Source organism: Vicia villosa, unplaced genomic scaffold, assembly GCF_029867415.1.
Source record: "Vicia villosa cultivar HV-30 ecotype Madison, WI unplaced genomic scaffold, Vvil1.0 ctg.000978F_1_1, whole genome shotgun sequence".
NCBI classification, from domain to species: domain Eukaryota; kingdom Viridiplantae; phylum Streptophyta; class Magnoliopsida; order Fabales; family Fabaceae; genus Vicia; species Vicia villosa.
Window position 1 is genome coordinate 384,421 of NW_026705442.1, and position 11,004 is coordinate 395,424.

Sequence of the window (11,004 nt, forward strand, 5' to 3'; positions counted from 1 at the left end):
GTATTTTCAAGTTAGGTGCTTTAACGTTTTCCATGCAGTGGTTATTTATATTTTGCCATAAATGTTTTTCAGTGTTCATCTCTAATTTGAGCTACTAATCAGTACATAAAGACACAACGTTTTCCTTATGTTCTTTCAAGATAAATAAAAATTTCAAATTCATTCAGTTTGAAAAAAATGTCTTAAAATGAATTTATATTATTTCTTTATCAAACTTAATATGGTTTTTTTTAGTTTTGTTTTAGTTTAATTTTTTTATATTTTAGTATAGCTAATTTTGTATAAATGTTTATTTCTCTAACTACTTAAACTGTCAACTTTTCCTTTTTATAAAAAATTTCACTTATTTTTTTAAATTTGTTATTCTATTTCAACCTATGCTTACTTTTTAAATAATATTTTTTATCTAAAAATTTATATTTATATTTTTAAACATTTTTTTTACAAATTTCATTTTGAAAAATAATGGGATTGTCCATGTGATAAAAACATAAATAATATCCAAAATAATAATTTTTTATGTAATTTGAATAATAATTTATCATATTAATTTTTATTTTAAGTATTTTATAATATTTACAACACTCTTTTTATTATAATATGAATGCAGAAAAAGAAAACCTCATAATATACACTCATATTGTTATCACTAGTTTGATATCTCCTAGACTAACAGAAAACTTGCACCATGGCAGATAATACAGTTTTCTAAAACAATGGATTCAACCATGACCATCATTGAAAATCATTCCATTTCAATGCCACCATATTTCGATGGTAAAAATTTTACTGAATGGCAGAAGAGTATGATGTTATTCATACAATCTGTTGACTTCAAACTATGGCTTGTAATCAACAATGGAATAAAAATTCCGAAGAAAGTAGAAAATGGTGAAGAATCTGAGAAATCTGAAAATGAATATGATGATGAAGATGTGAAGATTATGGAACAAGAATCAAAAGCCAAATATATTTTATGTTGTGCCTTAAACCCACATGATCGTAAAAGAATTTCATGTTGCAAAACAGCAAAGGATATGTGGGAAGAACTTGACAAGCTAAGGTTTCATACATTTAATTTTATTGGTTAATATTGATTACTTATTATTACAATATTCTCTCAAACTAAAAATTGCAAAATATATATATATTGTGTTTGACAGGAAAGTGCCAACACCTAATGTAAATCCAATAGTTGTAGTATCAGAAAATGATCCGCCCGCATTACCACCAAAACTCAACACTCCTAATTTGGAGTTTTTGAAAGAAACAGGTATGGTTATCTCTCTCAAATTACTCTTTACATATATAAGATATCAAGAAAGTAGCAAATAGAAAATAAATGCATTTTTAGTATATAAATAGTAATATATATTAAATAACCATATAAAAAGAAAAAAAACGACTTGTCAGATGGTGAAAGAAAAAAAAAATTTAAAATTAATTGTTGACGGAAATTAATCCATATTATATTATTGTAATACAATCAATAAATCCATAAATAGGAGATGTTTGTTTGATGAATTTAAATAAGAAATAGATGATATGTGAGACATAAGATAAATAATAAAGTATAATATTTTATGTTAATAAAAAAAAATTCACGCCACAACATCTGCAATTTAAACTGCAACGGCCGTAATTTCTGCTACTACACGTGTAGCCGTAATTGCAATTTAAAACTATGAACATAATATTAATTTGATCTTTTAATTGCTGGTATTATTTAGTTTTAGGTGATAATCTGGAGAAAAAGTTTCTCGAGCTTTGTGTTCCCATTCACAAGCTTGCTCTAAAAGGAAACTGGCCAGCAGCTAAGCACATCATCCTAAACAAAGAAAATAAGTTGAAAAATGCTGCCATAACAAAAGACAGGTCTACACTACTGCATATTGCAGCAGGTGCAAACCAAATAAAATTTGTGACGCAACTATTGAAAATGTTGCCGAATAATGACTTGGAATTGCAAGATATCAACGGCAACACTGCTTTCTCTTTTGCTGCTGCAGCTGGAAACATAGAAATAGTTAATTTAATGGTGGAAAGAAACCCGTTGTTGCCAACAATAAGAGGTGTTAATGGATATACCCCTATTATGCATGCTGCTTTGCAAGGAAGATGCAAAATGACATGGCATCTATATGATAAAACCATACATTGTTTTGAAGAGAAGGATTGGAATTTATTGTTCTTTGCTTGTATCTACTCTGGCATCTATGGTAAGTATTAACACAAAAATGAGCCACATTTTGAAATTCAGATTCTATACTATTAGAAAACGCCACATTCAGATCATCAGTATTCACTCTTTTTCAAGATCCTATTGTTGAAATTCATATAATAGTTTTTTATTTATTAAAAATCAAACTTGCATTTAAAGTTATCCGTGAATTTCAACCTTATCAATTACTAATCTTGATATTGTTTTTTAATTCCAGACTTAGCCTTGAAAATGGTAAGAAATAGGAATGAATTAGCTTTTGCACGTGATGCAAATGAAGAGACAGCTTTACATGTGTTGGCTAAAAATCAAATGCCTCTGGATTCCTATCATGGTCCAGAACATGATGATAATTCCATCATGATCAATCCTGGTAACTATAACCACTCCTTTAGTAATTCTTTTTTATTCTTTTATGAATTTTATGTCATGTAACAAAGTTTCTTATTGCAGACATGAGAAAACATGTGGTTTTTCAATTGGTTAAATTTCTTTGGACCAAAATTGTTGATAAATACTACAGCTCAGAGAAAGAGTTAAGTAATATAAAAAATCAACCTTCTCAACTAATATTTGATGCTGCCAAAGTTGGAAATTTTGGATTCTTATCGGAGCTTATTAGTGCTTATCCTGACTTGATATGGGATTTGGATAGCGACAACCGAACTATATTACACATAGCTGTTTTGCATCGCCATGCTAGCATCTTTAACCTTGTACATCAAATAGGACATGTAAAGGAAGCCATAGTGGCATATATAGATGACGAAGGAAACACTTTATTGCACTTGGCTGCAAAATTAGCGCCACAAAATCAACTTGAACTGGTTTCTGGAGCAGCTTTTCAAATGTCTCTCGAGTTATTATGGTTTGAGGTACAATTTTTTTTTTATTTCGTCTCTATAAAGTTTCATAATTGTAACTATTTTTGTTTGATTTTATTTGATTTAAAAAAAATTAATTCTTACTTTTTAAAATATTACAGTGGGACAATTAACTTGGTTTCATACAAATTTATCAATATAACACTTTCTAAAAATTATTTGATATATTTGATACATAATTAGATCGAAACTTTTAATTTTTAATTTGATATATATGTACAGATGAGTCGATTCCAAGTAAACAATACAAATAAATAAAACAAATTAATGTAGAAACTCGAGTTTGACAACCTTTATAGAAAGAAAGTATTTACATTCATGTCAAATGTATAAATAAAAATTTATGTCATAGGTGAAATCCAAGACAGGTTAAAGCGCATACTCCAAAATTTAAGAGTTGTATATAACAAATTTATGTTGAAGATCATCAATTTTTACATGAATACAGTACATCTAAGACATACATGGGTTTATGATTCATTAGATAAATAAAACTTTCAAGTACAGAATGGGTATGTGTATATAATTGCTTATTTCTCGTGGTCACAATTAATATTTTATGTAACATTGTTCTATATAAATTAAAGTCTAAACATATTTTGACATATCTATTTTATTACATTCACAACAAGAAAATCTACAATTAGCTACGACAAAAACAATAGGTATTTCGCAGCTAATCTCTATTAAACAATGTTAGTTGGGAATTTGTTGTGGATTAACCACAATACATGGCGTAGCATGGATTGAGTGGCTAATTACCTTGGCCATAAATTCCTAGCAAAATTCCAACTAATTTTTTAAAACTTCTAGTTAAACCAAAACTAAACGATAGCAAAATGTCGGCCTTAATTTTATGTTTCCTAGCTATACAGCTGCAATGAAGCCCCAACAATATCCTAGTAAATCTCAAGCTAATTTTAAAGTAAATTTGACACCTCCTTTTATCTTATTTTTTATAATTATTTCTAATAAAAAATAATCACAGTATATCAAATTATTTTATAATTAATTCTAATCTACAGTAGTTACGCTAGATTGTAAATCATCATTGGTAAAAATTACCAAAAAATAATAATATAATATTATTAATAAAACTCAAATACATCATAATCACATTCTGTTTTATTACAACTCTGGTTCCAAAAATAGTTTAGAACTACTCACATTTGATTATCTATCTCTACCATTGAAACCACTCACATTTAAGCATGTTCGACACTGCATTGATTTAAACGAAACAACTAACAACAAAGTATTTATAACTCATGAGTATCTTACAAGTTAAAGACTGCCTCAACATATATAACTTTTCTTCTATTTTGAGATCCTCCATTTGAAGGCACTAATGTTGAGTTGTTGGGTAGATCAGAGGAGAGAGTGGAAAAGAATCCAAAGTAGTGCCGCTCATCTTCTCATTATTTGAAACTCCATAAACTCCTCCAGTATATTTTTGAGCATTATTAGTTCCTTGTTGTCTAAGTGACTAATCTGATTATTCTGGACAACTGTTGAATAAAATTATAAAACATATTTAATTTTCAAGGAAAGGGGAGGCTTCAAATAAAAGAAGGAAAATGCAAATATGAACTCACCCGTTGTGCCAAAAGCATCAACCTTACCATAGCCATTGTGCCAAAAGCATCAACCCTACCATAGAAAGTATCACGAGAATTATCAAATGCTTGTACACCTTAAAAGCCAAATGAAAATCAGCAGTCTAATAGATCAATAAGGTTACAAAAAATTTCCATTCATTAGATCAATATAGAGACCAAAGGAACAAGAATGAAAAACTAACTCACTAAGATTGTCAGCAAGTGCCATAAAATATCCTATGGTCCATCAATTTAACATACAATCAGAGTGAAGGAATGTGTGGCATGATAAATAATCCACACATGGAGATATATGCCTCAGAGGAATGAATCTATGGATATACTAATACTTGATAAGGAATCATATTTATTGATTTCCTATCTTATAATATTCTTCAGGGCTCTTTCCAATGAATTAATTGGGACTAATATAAATGGGATATAAAAAAGCAACATTTCAAAAAGAAAATAGTGTAGTCAGTGTTAGTGCTACTATATAGTTTTTTCATGTATGTGTGCAACATTCAAAAAATGGTGAGAACTTTTAACATGAAGAAGGTCTTATAGACTATCATTTTTCATATAAGATAAGGTGGCTATAAGGGGACAGAGAGTAGTTCTGGAGACTAACCAGATTACGTTGAAGCTATTAAACTGCCAAATATTCTTACTATGACTTGTTAAGCCAAAGAGGTTGTACCAAAAGATTTAATCCAAGAACCTGAAATTGAAAAAACAATAACACAACTGCTGCAATTAGACTTCCAAAAACTAACTCAAAAATAAAATAGTTTTAATTCTACGCTCACTAAAATTTTAAAAGTGATTCTATCCAATATTTTTCTTTATAAAATCATAATTAACTTCTGATACAAACAACCATTCACTACTTTATAGACATTGGAGCCCACATGCAAGTACACTGTCCCATTCATATAATATATATCATAATAGTTTTAATAATAATCTAGGTCTCTTGCATTTGACTAGTCCACAACTGAAAGGAAAGTTGCAGTTTCAACATTCAAATGTAGGTGTTAGTAGCACAAAGTTAAAGAGAAAAGTGTGTAAAACAAAGTTCATATATCTATATTTCATTGTGTATTCAAGTTTGACAGAAAACTCTAATATTGCATGTATGGCAGTAAGATCCAATCTCAAGCATGATTTACCAAAAGATGTCAATGACAATGGCTTTGTTGATGTTGCTGTTTCATGCTAGAGACCCATCAGAACATGTGATGGAACCTGTTCATGTACTATCCAAATTAAATGAGAGATCATAATTATCCTAAGATTGGCCAACACTTTTCACATGGCTTTACAACAAAGTATGTTGCTTCCTTCAATCCAATTTAGTGATAATAGATATATTAGACCAAAACATAATCTATCATATAATTAGTATACCTTGATTTCTTTCTGAATAGACATTAGAGTTTCAACAAGAGACTTGTATTTGGTCTCTCACAAGCTTAATAATGTAAACAATGAGAAGCCTGCAAATGAACAAACAAAACTGAATGTTGTGATATAATTTAAGGAAATAGAAGTGATGAAATGTCCTAACATGTGTTGGTGTCATGTAAATATCCGACACCGATATGAGCCAGACATCATATATGTCTTTTAATTTTATGTATCGCTGCTATATAGATTATGCCTGATCAAACAAGATCCTGTAGAAATTGAGATCATGATACAAACCCTTTCCCTTACCTGTGAAATATTCAAGAGCTTGAGCTAAACCATAGGCTACCCTCAACCTCAGTTGCCCATTTCATGGGCTATGCCTCCCCTACACAAAGTTAAACATACATAATTTGTTATTTTCGTGTTCAAAATTCAAATGTCAAAACCAATTCAATGAATGCTTTAACCTAACTGAAGAAAGAACTCACAATGAAAGAGATGCTTAGCCAGAGTTTCATGTGGCATAAAATCTGTCACTAGAAGCCTCTCACCCCCTTCATAGCAACAACCAATTAAATTGGCCAAACATTCACTTCTAAGGCTCCCCACTTGTTTAGATTCTTCCTACAATAACAATATTGTTTTTCGTTTTTAAACGTTTGGATTAAACATTTGATGACGATACTGTCCATTCTCAAGTTTCCCTTTGTAAACAACATCAAAAGAGCACCATGTATGCTGATTGTAAAATGTTTGGATTAGTGGTGCTAATTGCAATACAATACAATACAATAACCTTTCTTAAAACATGTGTTCGCTCATACAATACAATTAGAAACATCTATCCTTACTTTTTGATAAGTTTGAATCAATTGAACATCTCAAGCAATGTGTTAGTCTTGAGTGAACCTAACCTTTAATTTTGATGTGAGTGTTCTCCACCAACCATTTTGCACCATCCTCTTAAACTCCTATATTTAAGTACTAGTTGCAGCAGGAAGCCTTGACTTAATATCAACTTCTCTTAAACTCCCAATCTCAAGGTTTCCCCTCACCACACACCTGCTCACGAATGGTTTATAATTCTCAGGTTGATCAAATCTTCTCACCAAAGACCATACCTAAACAAAAAGAAAAACATACTAAATAAACAATTACAAAGGAAACATTGTAGAATCATTCAATTCAATCAAAATAGTTTCTAAGTTCTGCATTACACATTGCCATAACCAAACTCTTCAATTCATAATATCAATATATCAGATATAAACAACTAGACCATCACTCATCATGTTCAACCATCAATTCAAAGACCTAAAACTGAATTAAAAAAACAGAAACTACCCAATCTAAAACAGAAAAAGGTATAATCAATCAACAAGAATCAAGAATAGAGTATGATTGATTACAAAGAGGAACAGGAGCTCTGATATGCTTAACAAGTGCAGAAGCGCAATGACTCTTCCCTGGCTCCTGATTATGGTGTCTTCTAATGTATTCCATCTCCGTGCGACTAAACCCTCAGTTTCCAATCCCTTTCATTTTCTCCATCGCCAATAACCGCAAACGCCACTGTGAAAACCAAAATCAACCGACGATGCACAACACAATCGAATCTACAACGAAGAGTCAATCCTGATTCCGAAGATCGGAGCTCCGAAGTCCGTGCGGGGAGATTATCCAAATGAGCGGTTATTTTCAAAGGAACAAGAGTGCACCGTCATCCACCACCATCGAGATCGGGAGCGAGATCCAAATAGAAAGGGAAGCGAGATCGGGAGAGAAATCGAGATCGAGAGAGAGCGCAAAACCTAGATTGAGAGAGAGGGGGTAGAAAACGCAATGTGTTTTATTTTTGAGAGAAGCAGAACGAAAACTTCGATCTGTGATTTTTTTCTTTCCAAACAAAATTAAAGTTTTGATATAATAACTAAAAATAAACTAATAAAAAATTAAATGAAGTCATATGTCAGCTTATTAGTGTGAGATTAGCTACCATTTTATTTCGTAGTAAAATTATGGTAGCAAATCTTATATTTTCTTGTAGTGATTTTCACATGATAGAAAGTTAAAAAGACAATGATCCCAGCAAAAATAAATTTGAGAAACTTTGAAAACTTCACTGCACAAGAACTATTCTCAAAGGAGCACGAAAAACTAAGGGGAAATGGAGAGCAATGGATGAAAAAAACGTCCGAGTCTTGTATGGTAATTTCAAGTGTCATTGCTACTGGACTTTTCGCCGCTGCAACTAGTCTACCAAGAGGAACAAATGATAACACGGGAAAACAAAATTATTTATCTAAATCATCATTTTTGGTGTTTGCAATATCAAATGCACTCGCACTCATCTCATCTTCAACGGCAATATTAATCTTCTTGTCTATTCTCGTCTCACGCTTTAGAGAGTATGATTTTTATAAATCACTACCTTTAAAGTTAATATTTGGATTGATCACATTATTCATCTCCATTGCAAGCATGATGGTAGAATTTAGCAGTGCCTTCTTTATTATATACTACCATGGTTCAAAGTGGGTTCCTAGTTCCATTGCAATACTTTCCTCCCTCCCAATACTTTTGTACATACTGTTGCATTTTTCACTGTTTTCAGATATTATTTACTCAAGCTACTATTGGAGGAAGCTATCTAAGCCCGGTAAAAACATGATTTATGTTCTCGAGAAGTAGAGGATCATTATTGTTAGAAAACTGCATAGTGTTACAAGCATCACTCCTCTCATTGTAATATGTATCGAATATGTTTAATGACTTATAGTTTTAACTTGACAATTGGTCAAGCGTGTATGATTGTTATGTGTGATGTTTAATAAAGCATTGAAATTGCTCCATTTGTATATCATAGTTGTTTGATAATACATATCATGATAACACCTTTAGTTTAGTAGATAATATCACTTTCTAATTTATTGAGATATGATGTTAGTGATGAAAAATTGACACATAACTCACTACAACACGGAAGGCCTACGAAAGCGCTTATTTTGGGCTTTAAAAGCGCTTTAAAGCGCTGTGAAAGTCAGCGCTGGCGTAGGTAACAAAAGCGCTTCTAAAAGCGCTCTGGTAGACCCCCCCTATAAGAGCGCTTTTCTGGAAAAAGCGCTCTGGTATCCCCCCCTATTAGAGCGCTTTTTCTGGAAAAAGCGCTCTGATAGCCCCCCCTATAAGAGCGCTTTTCCAAAAGCGCTTTCGTAGGTTGCGTTTTTTATTTTATTTTTTATGCTTTTTTTTTATAAACCTATTATTTTTATAATTTCTAAACCTGCATTTATGGCAGCATTCTTTCATGAACCTGTAATTTACCATTGTTATCCCATAAACCTATAATTTACAATCGTAATCCCATTATTTCAGTAATCTCATTATTTCAACAAAGAAGCGATTTCGATTATATACTAAACATGCATTATAATTATACCATTGTAATTAATCCAAAATATATATACACCGATTCACATATTTCTAACATGCATGAAAACAACTAAACCAATTCACATGACATTATAACAATAAGAAAATCATCCCTAAACAACTAAATCAACTACATCGGTCCTAGTCCTGCAAAGTCTGAACATCTTCAAATGACTGAAAATCTTCACAATCTGCAAAATAAAAATAATATAATCAAAATAAGATTATTATTATATAAAGGCTCTAAAATAGGAAGGTAAAGAGTAGAACGAGTATATATATATATATGTCGTGTAAAAAGAATAATCAAATTAAATATATCAATAAATACAAATTAATTTATTAATATTTAGGACTTTATATATCTAACTTGAATACATGGAATGGAATATCATTTATTGTAAATTAGTTCAACAAATTTTGTACATAAAGTTTACCTTAAATTTAACACAGCCACGTCATATAGCCCAGAGGGATAAAGCAATATAGATCACTAACAATAATCCTGTCACAGACACCCTCAAGAACAACATTAGCTACATGTTATTGATAGGAACACTATTAGAAACTCAACCAACAGCATGTCAAACAATTACAGAATTTGAGAAGTTGTTACCAAATTGATCAAAAGAGCCCAGTATCCTTGTGAGCTTTCTACTATCTCTTAGCAATATAAGAAGTTTCTCTGCAACAACAATTAATGTAAAGTTCACAACCAATTGACAGGAAAAATTAGACACAAATAAAAGTTGAATATTAATTTCTATGACAAATAATACATGACAACTAGTTACTACTACTTACCCTTCAGCGTTTTCCTTCATCTTTGAGCTATGCTATATCTACACTTATTTTCCTACACTTGTATATTACACCGTATATTTTAACACAGATAGATACTTGTGCACAGAAATTAAGATAGAATAAATTAATAAAAAATGAATTGTATACCTTGTATGTAGAAAATTACGGTGTTGGTGTAAGCTAGGGGTGTATGTTTACTCAATCAATAAATGTTGCAATAATGAGAAGGGGTTGTTGGACTAGAAATTTGAAGGTTTTGTTGGACTTAACCTGCATCGCCTCATTTCTATCCAAGTTGTATTGTGTCACAGAATATGAATCAAATAACTGTACCCCGAAGGATCCTGCCACAGAAGACTTCGGGGTACAATACTTGATTCATATTCTGTGGAACATAATCGGCAGGGGCACATTGTGTTCTATCCTTTACCAGTCCATCCACTGTTTGAAGCTCAACCTACAATAGAAAAACGTGATTATTACTAACTACATATAGAAAATCTTGAATCATGTTAATTTCCAGATACATTATATTGAAAAAAAAATTAGAATGTGAAAGCTAAAAGAGTTCAAAAGTGATCAATCCTGGAGGCCCTTTAAATCAATTCATACTAAATTAAAAAGTGTATAAAACTATAGATAATACATCTAT

At 31.1% G+C, this 11,004-nt stretch overlaps 2 protein-coding genes across 2 annotated transcripts; both read left to right on the forward strand.

Annotated features, from left to right (window-relative positions):
- The first annotated feature begins 716 nt into the window (after window positions 1-716).
- Window positions 717-2,230, forward strand: LOC131632666 (uncharacterized). The gene is made up of 3 exons (XM_058903404.1): window positions 717-1,063; window positions 1,164-1,273; window positions 1,731-2,230. Exons 1-3 carry the CDS (start codon window positions 717-719, stop codon window positions 2,228-2,230), a joined length of 957 nt encoding a protein of 318 aa, XP_058759387.1.
- A 303-nt stretch (window positions 2,231-2,533) lies between these two features.
- LOC131632667 (uncharacterized) lies at window positions 2,534-8,807 on the forward strand. The gene is made up of 3 exons (XM_058903405.1): window positions 2,534-2,569; window positions 2,896-3,096; window positions 8,181-8,807. Exons 1-3 carry the CDS (start codon window positions 2,534-2,536, stop codon window positions 8,805-8,807), a joined length of 864 nt encoding a protein of 287 aa, XP_058759388.1.
- The last annotated feature ends 2,197 nt before the right edge of the window (window positions 8,808-11,004 follow it).

Coding starts and splice junctions, on each gene's coding strand:
- LOC131632666 (XM_058903404.1), top strand. CDS start 717: ATGGATTCAACCATGACCATCATTGAAAATCATTCCATTTCAATGCCA. Junction 1,064..1,163: donor GAAGAACTTGACAAGCTAAG/GTTTCATACATT, acceptor TGTGTTTGACAG/GAAAGTGCCAACACCTAATG. Junction 1,274..1,730: donor GGAGTTTTTGAAAGAAACAG/GTATGGTTATCT, acceptor GGTATTATTTAG/TTTTAGGTGATAATCTGGAG.
- LOC131632667 (XM_058903405.1), top strand. CDS start 2,534: ATGCCTCTGGATTCCTATCATGGTCCAGAACATGAT. Junction 2,570..2,895: donor ATCATGGTCCAGAACATGAT/GATAATTCCATC, acceptor CGAACTATATTA/CACATAGCTGTTTTGCATCG. Junction 3,097..8,180: donor TCGAGTTATTATGGTTTGAG/GTACAATTTTTT, acceptor TTCACATGATAG/AAAGTTAAAAAGACAATGAT.